General features: G+C 46.0%; 1 protein-coding gene across 1 annotated transcript in view; it reads right to left on the bottom strand.

Moving 5' to 3' along the window:
- The window catches only part of PAPPA (pappalysin 1), a gene marked incomplete at both ends in the record, with an annotated part of 177,212 nt that overhangs the window by 42,255 nt on the left and 113,029 nt on the right, over positions 1-21,928 (bottom strand). Inside the window, 3 exons of the mRNA XM_084299267.1 lie at positions 5,522-5,735; positions 9,684-9,819; positions 10,220-10,333. Of these exons, the coding sequence (XP_084155393.1) occupies positions 5,522-5,735; positions 9,684-9,819; positions 10,220-10,333 (464 nt within the window). The remainder of the gene's footprint in view (positions 1-5,521; positions 5,736-9,683; positions 9,820-10,219; positions 10,334-21,928) is intronic.

Genomic DNA, 21,928 nt, shown 5'->3' with positions numbered 1-21,928 from the left:
GTATGATTCCCTAAAACAACATTTTTGCACCAAGCTGAGTGCAAGAAACAGAGAATTTCTTGCACACTTTCCACTGCCTGCACTGTGTTAAAAACATAGATCAAGGCAGACCATTTCAATGATGCAAAAAGCCCTGAGCAGAGTTAGTTTCACATGTAGGCTGAAGTTCTGAGCCAGTTCTTACTTTATTCAAATCCATTCTGCCCATCCCTAATCTAAATGAGCTCAGTCATTAGCCTCTAAATCTTTATTTCGCTGTGCCAATATTGGCCCCAGTTCAGCAAGGCACTTAAATATGTGCTTAACTTCAAAAGCACGGTTAAGTCCCACTGATAGATTTGACTACAGGGGGATGTAAGCAAATAGCTAAGGGCTTTGCTAAATTGGGGTCTTGGTGACACAATCCTAGAAACATTTGTATTTTAACATGTTTATAGAAAATTGTAACAATTAAGTGGAACTCTTCCTTCCTCACATAAAAACAAACCAGCACTTCCTCCTTCGAAAAGCTTACAGCAGCCAAACATTTTTTTTCTTAACCCTGGGGTCAAGCACTTTTCCAAGAACTCATCTTAACACAGTGCCCTAATTATTTGTTTCCTTAGCGACTGCCCTGACACATATATATGCATAGGTGAGCATAAAAGCATACAGCATACACTTGTGGATGAGATGACTCCAACCATTGCCTAGTTTATATCAGAAAAACTTCCTTTTCCTCTGTTTAGGCCAGCCCAGGCTGCAGATCTGAAGCATCCTTAGGTTTTATTCTACATTACCGTACAAACAACGCATGCACATGTGGCCTTCTGATGGTGTTTCTAACAGATGTATCCTTAGCGTGGGCTTATCCTCTCTGTCTGTAGGGAGGTCTGTAAAGACAAGAGCAGGTTCTCTCTCTCTAATCCACACACAGATGTACCATTTGGAAAAGCAAAGGCTGCCAGTCACATTACTTCTCGTAGCTTCAGAAGTAAAAAAGGTATGAACTGCAAACTTGGCAATGAACTTGTCTTATTTGGATTTCAGATGAAATAAGTTGGTCTTCTTGCAGTAACAGGAAAACTCAAGAGAAATCTACACAAATCCCTGGGGCAAGGTGGGGACTGGTGAAGCCATGTTGACCATGCCACTGGAAGAAGGATCAGGCCCTTTCCTTGTGCATGCTTGCCCTCAAATCTGGTTCACAAGGGTGACCAAAAGAGTGGGCTCACCACCATTATGGTCCCCTCAGCGACCTCAATACAGTTACTATTGAATCCAACCCCATTAGTGATCCCCAAAAAAATAAATCTAAACTGAGAGGGTCAGGAGTGCACGCAACCCTTGAGATTTACAGAAAACACCTGGTCCAACCCCAGGTGAGCTGTGGGGAAGAAGAGGCAGGGGCAGTGCTCCTGGGGGCACTGGCTCTGCCCTTGGCCCTGGGGGCTCCCAGTGTACCCCACTGCAGGAGCCATCCCAACCACAGGCCCAGAGGAGCCAGCAAGGCCTCAGAGCCCCACGCAGGCTCCCAACGTGGAGGCAGGGCCGGGTGCCGGTCCCCCTTCCAGAGAGCGTGGCGGCAAACAAAGAAATGGCATCGCGTTCCACTTTAATAAAAGCCAAATGATGCCGTTTGCCAATTACCAAAATGGGGCGAAGGTTAAAAACCCATTGAATTATAACACATGTCACGGACCAAAGCTTCTATGATTAACAGTTCTGTGAGAAATTCATTAATTTCACCAGAAGCAGGCTGACAGAGATTGTGCTTAATGACAGAACGCAGGGCAGGGGAAAGGCAGCCAAATCGGTAAAGAGAAAGCTGCATTAACTAACAAAAAAAGAGATGAGGAGACACGTTTTTTCAGTATAAAGAGGAAAAAAAATAACCCGACTTATAAAGGGTGGTTGCATTTGCTGCACTGCTGAAGATTTATCTTCATCATTTCTTGCTGGAGAAGCTGACAGCAGGAGACAAGAAGACAAAGAGAAGAGGCTGGAGTGGGCTCCCTCTCCCTGGGGCTTGTTTGGGGTGGCAAAGGGCAAAAACTCGGAGGCTGGAGCAACGGCTGGCGATGGCGTGGGGCTGGGGCTGGTGCAGTGCTGGCCCCCCGCAGCTGTGAAACCCCCAGACAGACCCACTTACGCTGTGCTATAGAGAGGCGAAGCCAAAACCTCTCCTGCAGAAGCCTTTTCTCAGCCGTAACAGTGGGTTTGCGCCGAGATTTAACAGAACAAAGAAAAGGAAAAGCTTCTCACTGCCACTAACTAGAAAGCACAAGGAGCTGCACAACATGGGGTGTGCACGCTGGAGAGATGCAGGCAGAGAGACCCCACTCCTAGGGAAAGGAGGCTTACCTTCTTACAGACACGGAGCTAATGGAGGATTAGAAAGCCAGAAACTCATGAAGTCAACAATTCTGGCAGCTGAACCAGGGTAGTCGGCACCAGGAGGTATGGAGGAGGGGTCCAGTCCTGTGAAATGCCACCCAGGAGCAGCAGCCCTTGACAAGGACTGCCTTGCCAGCGATGGGGCACCCTGAGCACGTTTCCTGATTTCTGAGGAACAACTGTCAAAGGCAGCCCCAGTGCAACAGGTTTTCATGGTGCTCAAGTGACCATGGGGTGGGAAATTATACCTCTGCTTCTGCACACCCAGTTTCACTATCCACTCCACAAGCTAAAGAGAAAAATAGTAAAAGTGTGAAACTAGTGCAAGAGAAGAACTAACTGGGCCACTATATGTGGTCTAAGGATGCAATGTGAAAATAAGTGCGTGTCATTTTTATAGCACATCTCCAGCAGTTAGGTAAACTTTTGCTGAAACAAAAAGAACTTGTTGTCAGCTGCAGCAGAAAAAAACAACAACTGGAAAAATACAACTGGAAAGTACAGAGTATTTTTTTAAACTCTATAAACCTCTTCAGAAGGATGGAATGGATTTTCAAAAGAGCGAACGATGACTGAGGACCTATAAAATTGAATGGGATTTTCACATTCAAGCTCCTTTTTCTCTTTTAAAATATTAACTGTAATATATATTTTAAGAAAGAAGAATGAGTACATGTTTTATTTTCAGTTATTAAGTTGTCCCTAACTCATGGAAGTGATCCATTCACCCTCAAAATAAAAACTGTGCTAACATTTAAGGACTGACATATTTCTTTTCCCTCACATATTTAAAATCTGCACCCTTGCCTAGAAGTGCCTGTATCTGGCTGTAAATCCTCTCCAACCAAAATAATTCTCCTCAAAGAGAGAGAAATAATATCTCTTACAGAGAGAAGCCAAAAAGCAAGCAAAAATATCCATGTTTACCTAAGGAAAATGAAAGCGGTGAAGTTGATGCTTATACATAGGAAGGAAAGTTCCTTTAAAAATTAAATGAATAAAAAAGAAATCATATTAAACAAACACAACCAGCATGAAAAAGGGAGTAGGGAGGGACGGGCAGTGTGGGACTGGTGCTGAGAGTGGGCCTGGTGGGCAGAACACAACTGTGGGAGGCAGGAGAGGACCCAGCTGGACCTGGCTGGGGACAGTGGGGAGCCCTGATGTCCCCAGGGAGCAGGAAGTCCATACCCAGCTTCTGACCTGGTAAGGGTAAATGCAAAAAATCCCTCTCTCTATGTTCCACCTGGATAAAATTATGAAGGAAAAAGAAGGCAGGTGACAGCAAAGGGACTTGGCATCCGCCTGTTTCCTGGTTGCACAGCCTAACACACAACCTTCTCTGCGCCTTGCATACCCTTAGAGCTGCTTTTATAGAAGAAGACAGCACATGTGGTCACCCAAAATGATCCCACCACAAGGCCAGTTGGAAATTTTCCTCCCTATAGCACTGTAGTTGATGGAAAAAATCCCACTGATTTCAACTGGCTTTGGATCAGGGCTTTATTTCAGTCTCTAGTTCCTTGACTAACACAGGAAGCTCTATGTTCAATCCAGCATTGCAACCTGCAAGACCTAAAATGGTACTCTGAACGAGCGAGGCTCTGACTCAAGTTTCAGAGAGCAAGAGGCTGAGATGATTCAGTGCATCATGAAAACAAAACACTACCAAAAGAAAAAAAAAAAGAAAAAAGTTAAATAAAAAAGAGGCAAATGGCGGGTGATTCTTCAGATTGCTAAAGGTTGGTTTGCTGTGCTGCAGAGGCTTTCTGAAGCTTTGCCTAAGGGGAACACATTTTTTATTAAGGAAATAACTTTCTAAACACAGAGCACTTCTAATTTCATAAGTGAACAAATGGTTCAATTCCTACTGAAAACTTGAGAGGGAGGAATGTGGTCCTGTGTCGGAGCCCTCTCGAGCTCCCAGTTGCTTCTCACCATCTCCTTCCAGTGGGTCTTTCTTGCTCTGTTTCTGTCCCGCTCCTGCACTGGGATTTGGCCAAACTTGCACAACTAGACTTCTCATCTGAAACTTGATCCTGCTGTCTTTGGGCCTCTGAATTTATACAACCTATTGCACAGAACGATCAGACTCCTTGAATCTAGGTCAGAACACACGGACTGGATTGATTTAGCTATAGATATACTCCTTTTTTTTTTATTATTTTCCCTTCCCTCTCCCCCTTCTCACCCTCCCCCCCTTTCCTGGAATAAAAGCAGGTCCTAAAAACATGCCAGAACATTATCAAAAAACCTGACAGCCTGCTTAGGAGGCTGAGCAGAGCTTTGCTGGGATATGCAACTTGTTTTTACTATTGCTGCTGCTATGGTATGACGACTGCTCACAACTTTGAATTCACAGCAGAAAAATAGATGATTCTTTCAGGGGTTTTGCTAAATTCTCCCCTCTTCTTTTCACTGCCTTGCTGAAAGGATCCATGAAGCTGCTGCACCAGAGGCCACAAAAGGTCACAATCTCTGTGGGATGCTGTAAAGCAGAGACTGAGAGGGGTTGGTGGTGATCTATTGATGTGTCTGTAATAACAACAAGAATAAAACGGTAGCCATAAACCTTTCATCCTGGGGGGTCCCACAGAGCTTTTCAGAATGGGGGCCGGATCCAGAGAGGTGCTGAGGGCCCTTCCCCAGCCGTAAAAGCACCACGAGCGCTGGCGGGCAGGCGCCCACAGCGCAGGGCTGAGCACCTTGCAGGACCCCATTGGGGCCCCATCGGGGCACAAGCATCACTTTGTCTCCCCACAAACACTTCTGTGGGAGGTCCCCATAGCACTTCAGCAGCACAAAGCTGTTTAGATCCAGGCCGACGTGTGAGCGACTGAAACGCTGCCGCACGGGGGAACGCACAGAGAGTTAACTGGCCCCAATTCCAAGCTTAGGATAAAGGAGGGAGGAGAAAGGAAGAGGAAATAATTCACTAGCAGTATCCTATGCGGGTTAAATGTCCCATCCATCCTGATCAATGAGAACACTGCCGTTTTTTTTTTTTTTTTTTAAACTGGCAACACAAAGGGGTCAGCAGGGTTCAGCCGCGGTGCCCCTCCTGCCTCCCCTGCAGCCCCGGCGCAGGCGGGCGGCGTGGGGGCGGTGGGTGGCGAGGCAGAAGGAAGCAGGCTGACAGGCTCACCTCTGCTCTGCCGGGCTGTAGGTCTGTCCTCGCTGGCAGCTGCTGATGGTGATGGGGTCGAAGTTGTGGAAGGAACGCAGGGCCACCCCGGAGATGGCCACAAACTGGGAGCTGAAGCTAATGAGGACAGCCTGGGTGTGATAAAAAGGGTGACTGAGGTCATGGATGACGGGGATAATCAGGGGATTGTTCCTGCAGCTCAGGACGTGGACACCTGCCAGAGGAGAGACAAGATCAGAGGAAGGGTCAGACTTAACACAATCGCTTCCCGAGGCCGTGGGCACTTCAGAAGCATTTCACCCATAGGAATGGCCCTATAGAGCTGAAAAGTTATGGTAAGCTGCCTGGAGGGGCTTCCCAAATCGCTCCGGAGAGCTTAGCAGAGAAGTATATCCCTCCAGACAGCTGAAGAAAGGCTGCCATTCTCTCTGCAAGCGCGGCAGGCTCTCAAAGCGGTTTCTTTAGACCACAGCTACATTTCTATTGTGCTCTGTTAAATCAGGAGCAACCATCACGGAGGAAGCGGAGTCGCGCTATTGTGAAACCAGCCTGAGAGGACAGTTGGAGCCTTTATCCCGTGCATCAAATGGTACCGGCAGGCTGGGTGGCTTTGTGCACCACGGGCAGCGCACCAGCGCCTTGTTTGTAGCTGTGCATGTCATTAGCACTCAACATAAAACTTTGTTTTTGCATCAGCTCTACGCCAAATGTGCCCAGTTTTGCTTTTGTTTAAAGGTTTTCAGCCTCGGGGTATCTTGTTCTTTCCTAAAAAGGGTAAAGATGGTACTGGAGAGAGAAAAGAGGGTGATGGACCCTCTAAGGATTTTACAGGTGACCTCATTTGAGAATAAAATTGTTGTGGCTCACGAAAACAAAAGTGTCTCAGGAGGTCAAGGTGCCCAGCATCACCAGCAAGGTGCTGAGGAGACCTCGTAAATCCCCTTTCTTCAGCAGAGAAATGCTCAGTGACACTCAGGGAGAAATTCCCACCTTCAAGTAGAGGCAACGAGAATTCGCAGGGGCCAAATCCATCTCAGGGGTAACTCAAAGGACAGACAGCTGTCGTTTGGCCTCAAAATCCGTTAATTCAGATCCACGGCTGGACTGCTGACTGCAAAGCCCTGCCTCGGCAGCTCCGTGGCACCGCTCCGAGGATCAGCTTGGCTCCAGCTCCGTTCGCTTCGCTGGAGCTCCCCCAGCAACGGCTTTGGCCCAGGCCCTTTGGCTACCCTGATACACTCATGAATTTGAAATAAAACAAATTCTATTTGCATGTTTAACTGGCTCAAGGATCTCTATTATTATTATTTTTTTCCAGTTCAGGTTTCTTGATTCAAAAGGGAAGGAGTAAAAAAGTTTTCATTTTTCTCCTTAGAAAGTGATTTCCTGTGAATTAAGACAGACTTCTGACCACTCTCTTTAAACATCCATCTCCCACCCTCTACTTTAAAAAAATCTTGCTGTAATAATATAAAAAAATAAAACAAAAAAGTCAGCCTCTCTTTGTTTTGGTCTTTACCTGACCCTGAAATAACCTCCCTGTCTACTTGCCTCCCACAGGTCTTTTGATATCAGCTCCTTGTGGAACGGTGCACGTTTCTCACTTACAAACAGGTGCAGTTAATACTTGAAATCCCGGGTTCCCAAATTCTTTGGAAGTTTCTGCCTTCTCTGATGGAAAGCCAAAAAAGACCTTATGGTATGAGGCTGTTTATTCACTTCAATTTCATTCCTCGCACTCAGGTGGTGTCCACAACAAAACAGACCTCAGAGCTGCGCTGCAATTGCTGGTGCTTTCTGATCCTGACAAGGTGAACGTGAATGGGGGCTGAACAAGTCAGGTTCATTTAACTAAACTGCCTTCATTAGCAAAAATAAAACAAACAACAACAACCAACTACTTAAGATAGTACAAGAACCCCTGGCAGGGGTGTTAGAGCTTAGTGCTTGCTCCTGTATCTCTGTATCTACATATTCAGTCCTCAATCCCTCTTGCAAAGCACCCAGCAGCCGAAGCTCCGTATCTACAAATGCTCTGAATTAAGAGTGCTGAGGTGTTTGGCATCCCAACCTCTCCATCTCCCACCAAGACACAAAAGAAGCTTCTCATTATTTTCTGGGAGTCCACATGGGAAAACATTTCTCTGGCTGGGGTGGGAAAAAAGTAATTCTGGATACACTGCGCTTTGCTCATGGGAGTGAGCTTTAACACACCGAGGACCGATCAAGCTTTAAATTATTGCTTCTTCCTTTTGGCCGTACTTTCAGCTAGCCACTGACTTCTGCTTAAGGCTGGCCGACTGTCTACAGTCAGTTCTGCATCCAGTGCATGCCAAAGTTTGCATCTCAGCTGCAGTCTCTAGCTTGCCACGGTGATAATACAAAAACGTCAAATACAACATCTGGGAGAAGGGCTTAATGCTGCACCCAGAACTCAGACAAAACAGTGATCGGGAGCTCAGCCTGAGTGAGAACTGATGGGTACCCTACCTACACCTCTCCTCTGCTCCAGGAAAGCCTCCCCTGAGGAGGTCAGAGGGGCTTTTCCATGATGAAGGCAGCATCTCAGCTGTGAAGATCTGCAGGCGTCGGTTTGAGCCATGCCAAACCCATGTTGCAACTTCGTCCAGGATTTCAAAACCTCGCCCTCAGTTTCCTCTTTGCTCCTCTTTCTTGTTCTCTTTCTCTCATAATCTGTCTGTCTGTCTCTTTGTAAAATGTCGCATTAAGTATTTGTTGGCATGCTCGTGACTCCGTCATTTATTTCTCAGAGGGAAAGAGCTATGTGCCACTGTTTTGCAAAAGGAGGAGCATAAGACCAACCCAGGGGCTCTGGCAAACTGGGAGCTATCCTGACTCAACCTGCACAACCGCTCTGAATTTCTCTTTGTTCTCTGACAGCAGACACCATACATACTTTCTTTCTTTTCTTCTACATCCCATGAACATTACGTATTACAGCGGACAGTCATCCAACACTGTCCACTGGTGTGTGTCTCTTCTTCTCATCACTAGGAGGAAGTTCATCTGCATTTGAGCTTGTCAAACTTGCAAAGTTCTGGTAAAACAGAAAGCTGGGTGAGGGGGCTATCTTTCCTTAAAAAAACTGCTTTCAAGACGATGTGGTCAGCTTTCTTCCCAGTGGAAAAAAGGGCAAAGGAAGGCTAGAAAGGAATTATGCAAGCCGTGCCCTGACACAGAGCTGGGAGCTAGGGAGAGATTATTGATCCTGGATCTTAAATGCAGTTGTAACAATGCACTAGACACAATTTTCATGGGTCCAGGTACTTATGCCCAGTGTAGAAACCAAAATGTTCTGTCCCAGGACTTCACCATGACTAGCAGATCCGCGGCCTCTGCCAGGCATATTTGTCTGAGGCAATGAACCCTCCATCCAGCCCACAAGGGCCCTGGTGTTAGACTTCCATCAAACCTGGAATACTGTGTGTGAAAACTTCTGGCCTAGATGAACTGACATTTCTCATGAAGACTTTGTTATCCCAGAAAGAAAAAAAAAATCTCTGAGAGTAATAAAACCATCTCCTTGTAAGGCATCAAAGCATCTTGATGATGATTTTCTTACACTGGACAATGGCACTAGTGAATGGCCTTCTTCATACAGCTGGCTCAGCAGCCATCCCTGGAGCCCCTCCAGGCTTATGGGAGACATTACAATGAAGCTTTAGAAGATGCAGTTTCCAGGCCATTAAATAGCTGTGGAAACCTCCCTGCAAGCAGGACTAGATGTGGCCCCCTCTGACTGGGAAATCCAACCAACTACACCTTGTGAAACAGAAGTGTTTGCTGCTCCAGCTGGTATAGAACAGGGTTAATCTCTCACTCTCCACTACCAACAATTCATCTGTATCACTGTAAATGTCTCTCCAGGGGGGTTCTCTGCACGAAGCACTGAAATAGCCTTATTCTAATGGCTAAAGAGGAACTAAACACTTCTGAAAACAGCGAACAGGTGTGGAGAAATGTCTGGGAAAAATGATGCATCCTTTTCAACAGGCTCCAGTCAAACTAAGGTCTTGGACAATTAAGCAAGCACTTTTTCTGTCTGATCCTGGAAAAACTAAGCAGGAGTATTGGTCACAGTTTGTGAATAGGGGTACCGTTAAACAAGCAATAAAAAAGGGTGTGAATAAAATAGTCTTACCAAGATCATGGCTTTGCTCTTTGGTGTCAAACAGCTGCACACCAATAGTCTCCTGCTTCTGATCCAGGTAGTAGGTGCCATCAGTGACCAAGTGAACGAGGACTGCCGCAGCTACCATTGGCTGGGAAAAATAAGCCTGGGAAAACAAAAGCCACATAGAGGTTAGGGTGAAGAACTGTGCTGCACTTAAAAAGAATGTAAGAGCAGGGCTTTTAAAGTATCGTTTCCTATCTCGAGTCACATACGAATCTTCTCTTCCATTCTCTCCTACATAAACTAGAGAAAATTCGAGTTAAACAGCCTTGCAGCTGGAGCTGGAGCCTCTAAGAAACTCAACAGACCTGCTACAGAATGGGACTTCTCCACTTACTCTCTAGATCATGTTTAGAGACTGTTTTGCTATTTTGCACTAACCATACTTCAAAGAAAGGAGCCTCCTGGCCCTGGGAAGGCTGTCCAATGATATTTCACCTATTGGAGAAACTTTGTACATGCAGCCAAAGAGGAGACTTCTGAACAACATGTGTGTTTCTTACCTTCAGCCAGAAAATGGTCTGTGTCATGTGGGAGTACTGGAAGTTGGCTGTGCAGGGATACCAGGCATACTGAGAGACGCCATCGTTCAAGTCAATCACCTTCGTTCGACACGTCTGAGGGAGAAAAAAGAAACATCAAGACAGATGTAGATGACAGCAAGAAAAGAGTATGGCTGTTAAAAGTGGGGAAAAAACTCCAGGTGCACTACTAAAATAAAATAATACATGCTAATGACATTTCTAAACACCATGAGATTATTCAAAAGTGAAGTTTCCAGGTCTTCCACCTCAATGAGAAAAACTGAACCATAAAAAGGAGCAAAAGACTCACAGCAGTCGGATGGCAGCCAACAGTTTCCTCTTAATTTGGTACAACAAGGGCTTTGACAGCATTCAGCCCAACTGTGCTCCCACCCAAACGGACCGCAGCTCTTCCCACTGGAGTCGAAGTGACGATCACTTTTGAACATGCCAGCTCAAAGCACAGACAGTCTGCAGATGCTCTCCACAGTACTCAAGCAATGTCCTATTTAAACCTGCGTATTACTGTAACCCCAGGGAAGCCACAGATGGCCATATAAACTTGGAAATAAACGTAGCCAGGAAAGTCCTGTCTGTACAACCCAATTTAAGCAAACTTGTTTCTCGTTTTGTTAACTAGTTTCTGTAATTTGAATCATCTTCTTCCTACATCTACAGCACTTTCCATGGCAGGCGGCAATGGAATTATAAGCAAACTTCTCTTTTCAGTAAAGAACAAGCAGATGAATCCCAAATGCTGGCAGAGATGAAAAGCCCAAATTGAGAATGCCTGAATTTAAGTACCACGGAGTCTTGCAGGGCCATCACTATGTGAAAACAAAGCTGCAAGAAATGGTAGGATTTACCCTGAAACCGCAAAGCTCAGTGAAGCTGCTTCAAAAAAAGGCAAATGCATGACTATAGCCTTCAATCCATGAGGAAGAACAAGAAAGGCAATGTCCACAACCCAAAAGGCTCCAGCTACACTAGAAGAATACTTCCAGCTGAGGCTTTCGGAGCATCTGAAGAGTACCTGTTAAGATCCACACCACTTTGGTAACTCAGTGGCATGGAGGGAGAGGGAATTCCTCGTGGTCGTGACGCATATTGGCAAAGGAGCTCTGAATGTAACCCAAGAGAGCAAACGTCCTCCAGCGGTTGTACTAACCATGAGACCAGCCCACAGGGGAGCCCAGGGCTGATCACACAGACCACTTGCGTTAGGTGCTAAGTGAAGCCATATACTTTTGGGGACGTTATTAGATTTCTTTCCAAGACTGCAGAATAAACTGAGCAATCTGATGGTGATGGGCTGTCAGTACAGCTGCTCCCATAAGCAATTTCCCTCATTATTTAAACAAAAAGAAAACACTGAAGTGAAACAAGGGAATTAACGGAGGTGCTTTTAATCGGTCAAAATCCTATGCCCATTTGGTAACCGTGCGGGGAACTGCCCTCTTGGTCTCAGCAGGCAAAGTCAGGGCAATGCAAAGAGAGCCCAGGATGCCTCAGAACGAGAAACCAGATTGGCCAAAAGTGAGGTAATCACTTCTATAATCTGAGTCCCTCAAGATCCAGCACAGAGGAATCTATGGGCAAAACATAAATCAGCTTTAATGGGCTGGAAGAAGATTTTTAGTTTATTTATTTTTTAAAACAACTGGGACCAAGCTTCATTGAGGCTAGCCAGTGGATAGTGTTACATTTTACAGCAGAGCAAGGCTTTACATAAACTATCTTTGGCATTTGAAATCCAGTCCAGCAATTCGACATGTACTATTTCGCAATTCTCCCTTCTTGCATTTTCAGCAGCCTGTCTCTTGTTGGGAGCATGGTTTTTATTTTAATACCTCTCCAGCTAGGGAATTTATCTTACCCACATCTGCAATTTATATGGTCAGAGAGCTCTTTGACATGAACAAAGGTCTCATTACTTTTATATGATTTTGTTCTTATTCTTATATCTCCTCCTGCTCTATTGCTCCACAAAGGTGGTTGAAAGAAACAAGATTCCTGACAGTCGGTGCGTTTTAAGTGCCACATAATGGATGAGTGAAAACCCGTATTAAAAACTCACCCAGACCTTCACCAAAAGCTTGAATGAAACCCAAAATAAACCCCTGCTGAGGTGGGCTGGAAATCTCTGATAACTTTTAAATGCCTTGTTTGATTTGTGTGTGTGTGTGTGAACTCTTGCACGTTCTGGTTCTGCCTCAGACCATTAGCAAAAATTTTAGCGTTGCATAAAGAGCCTGTGTTCAAGACTTGTGCAGTCGAGTTGTGCAGGCTTGGTAGAATGGTCTGGTTTCAGCAGGTTAGATAAGCTTCCTCCTGCTGAGGCTGATCCACTGCTGCTCAGACAAGGAAATCAAAATAGCGTCAAGGTAAAACGATCTTTTATGGGAAGAGCGCGTTTGAGAAGTATGTAGAAAGTCTACCAGGTGACATTAGGAGTGACTATGAGAGCCTCTTCTACACTAGATGCTATCCATCCAGTCTAGCTGGTGCAAAAACTTTCTCTGAGATTTTTTAATAACAACTTGATCGGATAAATGGTCCCAATAACCTACAGATTCCACCACCTCAACAGTCTCAAAGACTCGTGGCAAATGCATCACCTTCTCAATTCTAACCAGTTATTGAGTGCCACTCAACAACTGCAACGCCTGAGAATGACTTGCTAGGAGAGCAAGAGGTCTTTCATGCCTCTGCCTCCAAGGCATCTCTGGCAGATGTCAGCTGTGTGAGGGCACCTGGGGATGCAATAGCAATTATTACAATCGAGCAGTACAGGACAGCTGCGTTCAGAGGGAAGAGGAGGACACACACAAGAAAGGAACACAAGGGTACAAAAATATTAGAAAATGGCAACTAAATGCATTCCGATGGCCTGGAAGACAGAGCATCACCTCTCCTCACGGCTACAAATTCATGCTTATGAGAAATAAATTATTTCCTTAACTTCCTCCTGTTTGCTATAATGACGTAAAACAGCAGCTAAAGCACCTGACAGCTGCGGAGGGAAGAAGGGATAGCTGTACTTTTCATTTCAGGGTGTTACCAAACGCTAAAGTATTTGCTTTGAAGAATGATGGAATCACGCAGGAGTTGAAACTTCACTCACTGGGGCTTGTCCAGGTTCTCAGTCCCACACAGCAGCTAGGAGCCATAGGAGCCTAATATCTGTTCCAAAGTATTTGGGGACTATTTGTGTCTACTTACTGGAAGCCCATGTCATACCCCTCCCTAGAAAGCTGCTTTCAATTACAAAAGCTCATGTCTGTTCCTCTCAGAGGTTCTAATCCAGCTCGTCTCCCACCCACACATTTTGTACACAAACACTGAGAGACAGAATGAGCATGGCCAGAGAGCACTGTGGGATCTTCCCACAAGAGGGAATGCCTGGAGGATTCCCTTTGACTGATTTATACAGCCTCTTGTCAATCACAGGGACAACATGTTCTTCAAACCGCCTCTCCTGTTTTCCTTCTCTTACTCAAGGGGACCAAGGAATGTGTCAGCAGGAAGGGAAAAGTGATATATCAGGAGCGCTTAGTTCATTGCCACATCTAACACACATTTACAATTGCACTCAGCTCCATTTCCTCATAACATTTTCCTTTCAGGTAACATGGGAAAATTTGCTGACGAACAAATTTTGTAAGGCTTCCTTGTGAATGTCACCCAGCCATCCCTTGAGCAGCAGCTCTGCGCAGGTAAATCACAGGCAGCATCACAATATGTTCCACGGCCAGCCCCTACCATGCCAGAAGCGACGGTGGCTGCCTTTGACTTCATGCACTGTTGTGTTGAGTTGATGGGTCCCTGTTGCCAGCAAACTACATGTGAGGGGTGGCTGATCATGAGGACTGGGCACTGGACAAGCTCTCAACACAATTGTGTCCAGTGCATGGCCCCATTACAGCCCAAATTGGCTTCTCCAGTCCTAGGCCACTGTCAGTAAGGTGAGCATGATATTGCCCCATGTCACAAACGTATCTTGGGGGTAAATGCTGGCAGTCACACAAAGGTGCACAGAACTTAGAAGGAGATGGGACAAATAAGCACAAGCTCATGTGAAGGCCATGTGTTCCCACAGGAGTGGGTGAAATATGCAGAGATGACACCCAGCTCTGTCCTTCCTGCTGAGAGAGCACAGCCAGCCACCACAGGCTTTGCACACGCTGGTGCTTCTCATCTCTCACGTTCCTCTATCCAAATAATCCTAAATGCAGACAGGCAAAGCTGCTATTCAAAGCAGGCTGCTGCCCTGCTCAGCTCTGGCATACGGCTGACTCTGCGGCTGGAGTGGACGTGCCTGTCTGCGTGCCCACAGGCACCTGGAAACAGAGCGGATCTGCAGCACGCAGAGCTGTCTGCTCCCCAAATCCCATCTGTTCCCCCATGGTGGGGCTTCCTCCAGACCATGTCTTCAAGCTAAGTACGGCTCTGAGGGCCATCGCAAGTGCTGGTCTGTCAGAGAGCAGAGAGCAACCCCCTTCTGGAGACAGAGCGGGGAGTGGATATTGTGTCCCAGACAATAGAAACATAGATTCACAGAATCATTAAGGTTGGAAAAGACCTCCAAGATCATCTGGTCAACCATCACCCTACTACCACTGTCACCCCCTAAACCATATCCCTAAGCACCATGTCCAACCTTTCCTTGAACACCCCCAGGGACAGTGACTCCACCACCTCCCTGGGCAACCCGTCCCAATGCCTGACTGCTCTTTCCCTAATTTCCAACCTGAACCTCCCCTGGCACAACTTGAGGCCATTCCCTCTAATCCCATCACTAGTTATCTGTGAGAAGAGGCCAGGCCCTGGCTTCCCACCCCTCTGCAGTTGCAGAGAGCAATGAGGTCTCCCCTGAGCCTCCTCCTCTCCAGACCAAACACCCCCAGTTCCCTTGGCCGCTCCTCACAGGACTTGTGCTCCAGGCCCTTCACCAGCTTCATTGCCCTTCTCTGGACACTCTCTAGGGCCTCAGTGTCCTTCTTGTAGTGAGGAGCCCAGAACTGAACACAGTACTCGAGGTGTGGCCTCACCAGAGCCGAGCACAGGGGGACGATCACCCTCCAGTCCTGCTGGCTGCACTATTCCTGATACAGGCCAGGATGCCATTGGCCTTCTTGCCCACCTGGGCACACTGCCTCTCCCCTCCTCTTACTGGGGACTTGGTCCCGTTCACAAAACAGCAACCTCAAAACAAGCAGGAGCAGGATCCATTGGTGAAACCCACAGCCCCACAGATTTGTGGTGCACACAACATCCTGCATGAGGTTGTACAGGTGCATGGAAATATTCACACACTGGTATGAGACTTATGGAGGCACAAACGGGACATTCTGTTTGAAGATCCAGCTAAAGAACAGATTCCTACTATAATAATGAATCCTAATTAACCTACAATTTTTAGCTGGCTGTTCTGCAGAACATTATTTATATGTAACTCAAGATATACCAGAGAATTCCAACCATGATATATGCATCATTTTAACATATCCCTTACAGATGAAAAGCTTCTCTCTCCACTGCCAGACATGGGGATGGACCACTACCCAATATTCTTAAATATTCTTGCATCCTAAGGTAAATTTACCCAAGGATGAGAAGCTCCAGTGCAGTTGCTAAATATCAGAAAGGTTCCTGCCTGTTTATTGCCCAATATTATAAGGCAGCTTGACTGCCACATGGACACCACCCAGTTTGCCTACTGCAGCACAGACCTCCAATCTGTTCTGAAAGCTGTTGCACTGTTCTTCTCATTTAGGCTGGGAATTGGGTTGGAGTTACAGAAAAAAATGAATTTGCCCATATTACTGAGCAGTGAACCATTAAAAAGGCCACCATTTGTGTTTCAACAAACACCTCGAAAATCAGCCAATTTCTAAGACCATTTCAAACTTCAGGAGGCCGCAGAGCTCAGATGGAAATGGTAAACAACAGCCTTAGTTAAGGGACATCATAAATTTTGCTCAAGGTTTTCTTCTAGGTTCTGGTCAGAAATGCTGTAGGAATAGCCTCTTTGCTAGTGCTCTGGATCTGGTATTTCAGTGTTCTGGATTTGTCCTGTCAGAAGATTTGAGTCAACAGCTGATGACTAACTTAGAAAATCAGGTCATTCTGTGTTGGCCTCTTACATTTAAGGAAAACATTCAAAGTTACCTTTTCCAAACTCATCCGTATTTTCTCTGTGCTTTAGCAAAATTTACAACACTCCATTGTTGTAAAAACAAAATGAGAAAGAAATCCAAAGCCGAGATTCATCGGTACATGTTATAAGCATAAGATGATGGAACTGATGTCCTCCCTTTTTCAATAGCCTTCTTACCTTTTAATCTGCTTCGTCTTCCTCAACAGCAACTCTCCCTTTCATCTGATGCTCATAAACTGCAGCTTCTACTCCAAACCTCTCTATATCCTCTGTGTCTGATTTGTTTGCAGTGAAATAATTTTTCAGTAGAGGTGCTTTTAAGGGGCAAGGAATGCATTTGAAAACACAGTTTTACTAAGTTTTGTGCTTTGTCTGTTTTTGCCTGTTTTCCTTGGGGTACTTAAAGGTCTGAAGGCAAAAGATGAAAAAGTACAGCACGGTTGCTTTTCTCCAGGACAAAAACATCCAGACAGGTGAGCAACAGAAAAGCGTTGTCAACTGGAAGCTGATAAAACTCCTGGGGTAACACACTAATGCTATATTACTCCCAGACTCAGTTGGCTCAGAAGTAAGAGGAAATCTCATCTGTCAATTTTACCTGTGTAATGAAGAACAGGATTTGGCTGTAGGATTGGGAAGCAGATTACGTCTGCTGCAGGATGAAGTAAAGCCCCATTCCCAGTTGCTGTGTCCAGCCTCAGCACAGCCCCTTCCCATTTGAATCTGGAGTAGCTGATGGTGTCTGCAACTTGCAGACCTGGCATTCAATTAGCCTGCTACTATGTTTTTCTCAGCAAAGAACCATAACTTTCAGCTAAAACTTTGGCTGGATTTTTTATTAATTGAAAAGCGACCTTTCAGTGTGTGAAAATACCAAAGCTGATATGATGCTGGCATCACTAGTTTGCTTGCAGTGTGACACGATGATAAATGCCTCTACTCATACTGTAAAAATTATAGTGTAGATTTCCAGAGAAATTTCCAGGGGTAGAGTAGTGGATGTGATGTAACACAGGGCTGTGGTACAGAAATGAGTAGGAGATGCAAAGACTATTTTGTTTTGTCATATAAATGGACTTAATTTCAGGAAAGCGAGTGAGAGCTACAGGGATGCTACATTAGATGATGGCCCAGATTACATGTGTATCCAATGTGTGTTATTAACTTTAGCTTTCTCAGAAATGCAGTTATTTCACTTCCAAAGACTCTGTATGAACAATATATTTCAATTTTTAAATCATGCAGACCTGCACTCTTTGAGCTTTCCTTTGAATTTCTGTTATCTCCAAATTCAAAGCAAGCTTCATTTAAAATGAGTGAGTTAAAATCAAAATCACATAATACCATAAACTTCACATGGTATACCCCAAAAAAGCTGTAAATCAGTTCTGACTGGCCCTATCCCAAACCCACACTGGCTTTGACATCCAGCCAGGTGTAATCAAAATATCTAGGATGCTAGCTGGACCTGTGGAAAAAACAATATGGAGTTTTAATTTTACGGCAAAACCCTAACCAGATGATTTTCACATGGTTCAAAGGATCGTCCCAAAGACGTCAGTTGAGCTGGGGCCAGAAGCTATACAACAAGAGCGAGAGAAGAAGAAATACTTGTGGTAACGGCATTTAATAATCGACTCATCTTTTGCACAAGCCCACAAGTACATGCTACTATCTGGGGCTCACGAGGGCAATTTGCACTTGCTGCCGCTTCCCTTGCCATTCAGCCATGCACACTGAGCGGTTGTGAAGACAAGCGATGGCTCAAGGTCCAAAGCAGACAGTGCAGGGTCTTATACGAAGCACATGAAAACGTAATCGAGCAATTGGCCTCCCATGTGCTGCTGTTTGTTTGTATCAGAGGTTTCCTTTCCTTCAGTACAGCAGCCTGACATACAGGTGCTGCTCTCCAACAACAGCATCTTCCCCCCAGCACTGCCAGGAGTTCACCAAGAAGGGCTATTTCTTTGAATTAGCCCCAGATTGCATTCTTCTGTTACATTCAAACTTACAAATACATCTACTGTTAGAAATAGCAGCCAAACGCAACCTGCTAGACGGACAGCACGAAGAAACAGCTCCCAAACGAGACCTCAAACCTCCAGTTTGCAAACATCACTCTCATTAAAGCTAAAAGACATTTCCAACCTGCAGCAAAAGCTCCTGTCTACAGCTTCCACATTGCTGCTCACCAAAGTGTGAAGGCATTATAGACTGATAAGTGCTTTAGCAGACTGTATATCCATCCACTGGAGAGCGAGGTTAAACAAATACAGTAGCCAGAACATTATTGTTGGCTGCACACTCGGGTTCCCGAACTGCCTGTCTCTAACTTGAACCAGCTAGGTCCACTACAGCAAAGCTCGCACATATCTGCGGGCCAAGGCTGGCCGTGGGGGGGCTGCGGCAAAGGAAAACAATCCCATTCCATAAGCTTTTGCCACTGATGAGTAGAGCAAAGGCTTTTTTTCTTTTCTATTTTTTTTTTCCCTTTGACTGGAGCTTTTCGTTTGGGAGCAGCTGGCACCAGGAAATCAAGCTGTCAAAGGCAGAATGTGTGCCACATATTGGGAGGACCTTAAGTGTATTTTTTTATTATTTTATTGGTGGATCCGACTGGATTCATTGTAGTTTTGCTGGTTTGGCACCCCTGCAAGGCAAAGCAGGATTGGGCTTGTTACAATCCACTTGGTAACATCCCCTCCTTCCTTCCCAGAGCTGGTCCTGTAAATTTGCTTGAATGAAGAAAGCACACAGCTCGTTAGAGAAAGACCAAAAGCAACAACAATGAATCCCTAAAGAATTGCAGCTTCAACCATTCAGAGTAATGTGCTGCTGGCTGGGGCATACGGGGATGCTTGAGAGCACTCGGGCAACGTTTCGGACAGGGAGATGGGCAAACAGAAGGAAAATTAAGGCACACCTTTTTCAAGTAGCAAAGAGGAGAAAACCATAATGCTTGTTTTCATGCACCATAGGAGCAGACCCTACCTACCCCTGGTCCCACATCCCCTGAGCTGCCCGAAGCGCAGCCGGGGCCCAGCAGCAGCTTCCAAGGGATGTGAGACAACGCAGGTGCCACCAGGAGCTCAGAAGATGGCCCGCCAAGCTTTGTCTGTGGCTGGAGCAAGCAGCCCTGCAGTGGTTAATGTCAGCTGTGACCACATGATCGCATTCAGGAAAGGTCAAAAGAGCAATTTTTCTTTTGAAAACATCTGTGCGTTTAAAGAACAAAACTTTCTCATGTGCAGAAACCGAGGGGTTTCCAGCACTTTTATTTCCAGAGTTAAAGTCATGCTTTTCGGCTTTGTTTAGGGTTATGTACCATGTAAACACACTGCAAAAACCGCACGCAACCCTCAACATGCTGCTCTTCCATGGGCAGGGAGAACTGGGGGTGCAAATTATCCTCTCCCCTTCCCTCCTGGAGCTGCTCAGCTTTCCACGCCACGCTCCCAGCAAGCCAGCCAGACACCCAGTTGCTGTCCTTCCCTATATGAAGACATACGTATGCCTCAACTCCTAAGGGGATAAGTCTGCTCCAGCCTGTCAACAGGCTTTAATTGGTTACATCCAGGGAGATGATGCATTGGGAAGAGGCTCTGAGTTTAACAGCGCCAGGGAAGGCTGCAGCAGCGCTCACAGGGAGTGTTGGTATGGGAGCCCACTACGGTTCCATGTCAGTGGTCAGAAAGCCATTCGGTTTCCTACCCAGCTCCTCAGCTCTACCTCAGCGTGTTTTAATTAAGGTTAAACCAGTCTGTGGCTTTTTTTTTTTTCTCAGTACCTGAAAACACAACTCATGGCATGTAAATCAGAAGGTGTCCCCATGCTGAGTAACGCCGCACCAGCAAATCCCTCGGAGTGTGCTGGACACAGAGCAGCAGCCACATGTTTCCTCCAGCCCACATGTCTGCATCCACCCAAAGTGTTGGTTGCAGGTACCTGGGGGAGCCCACAGCCTTCCTCCAACCTCAAGGAGCCCTGGTTGCTCTGAAAAAAAACCAGCTCTAGCAGGGAGAATCCAAAGACCACATGGAGCGTTTCCTCCTCACGTGTGCCAGGCTGGCAGGGTTGGCAGAACCTCCTGGCTGCTCACAGGAGGAGCAGATGGGGGGACTGCAGCACGAGCACCACCTGTGAGAGCAAGCTCACAGCTTCTGCACCCTCACCATCACCATGGGGATGGAGGAACTCACCACGGCCAAGTCATAGAACAGAATCACAGAATTATAAGGGCTGGAGAAGCCCTCCAAGATCATCTGGTCCAACCATCCCCCTACCACCACTGTCACCACCAAACCCTGTCCCCAAGCACCACGTCCAACCTCTCCTTGAACACCCCCAAGGACGGTGACTCCACCCTCCACCACCTCCCTGGGCAACCTGTCCCAATGCCTGACTGCTCTTTCTGAGAATAAATGTCTCCTAATTTCTAACCTAAACCACACATGGCACAACTTGAGGCCGTTCTTTCTAGTCCTTCCCACCACAGACAGCTACTGGGACAAAGCAGAGCTTCCACAGAGTGAGGCTTTCCTTTTCCAGCAGATAAAGGTCACAGTGCACCAGGAAGAGATCTGCTTTGCAAGAAGGGCAGATTTTCAAAGATATTTAGATGGAGAAACGTGAAATTGAGGTCCAAATGGGGTCTTCAAAAGCACATGGCTTATTAGAAACCCAATGGCAGCTAGATGCTTAGGCACTTCCATAAATCCTAAACCCAAGGATTCGGATTAATTAGAAGTAAATGCCCAAACACCTTGGAATTTGGCCTTCACTGCCTTCATAGGATGCTCATCATTGTTATTTTTTAAGACTCTAAGCTGCACAAAAGCACACCATTCACTGGGGTGGAACCCATGGAGGGGCTGGCCAGGGCTGTGGGCAAGTCACAGGGACACACCTGGTCACCAGATCAGCACCTCGCAACCCTGGATAAATCATCTCCACCCCATGCTTCAGCTTCACTGTGTGAAAAGGGACTTGCTTGCAAGGGTTAATTACCAAAACTAGGAAAATAAAAATTTAAAAAAAGTGCCCAAAGTGCTAAGCATAAGCCTTTGGGTCCAATGACCACCATGGCTAGCAGAGCTCTATGTTCTCCTGAAATGAAGGCTCCTCCCAGTCAGTAGGTACATGCATATGCAGATACCAGCACTGATCATGCAAATTACAATTTCCTGGAACCCATTAAAGCTTGCAACCAGACCTTGAGGCTTCGGTGGAAAACCAGGGTGAAAAACTGCTGGTACCAGGAGAAGCTGGGCACATTTGCCAGGCAGGGGAATCGTGCCTGCTTACCGGAGTCACCGACCTCAAAGGAAAGAGTGATCCTTAAAATTTACAGACACTGTTTCCAAAAATGAGCACTAATTTGAGGTTCCTCAACAGCCATGGCTCTAACTAAGGCAGCACGATCCAGGAAATTAGAGCAGCTCAAGAATTTATCCAAACGGTCCCTAAGTTGTTTATTATTATTATTATTATTATTATTATCATTATTATTATTATTATTAAAGTTATTT

This window comes from Netta rufina (genome assembly GCF_964035555.1).
Source record: "Netta rufina genome assembly, chromosome: 20".
Taxonomy (NCBI): Eukaryota; Metazoa; Chordata; class Aves; order Anseriformes; family Anatidae; genus Netta; species Netta rufina.
This window is presented reverse-complemented; position numbering and strand designations above follow the sequence as displayed.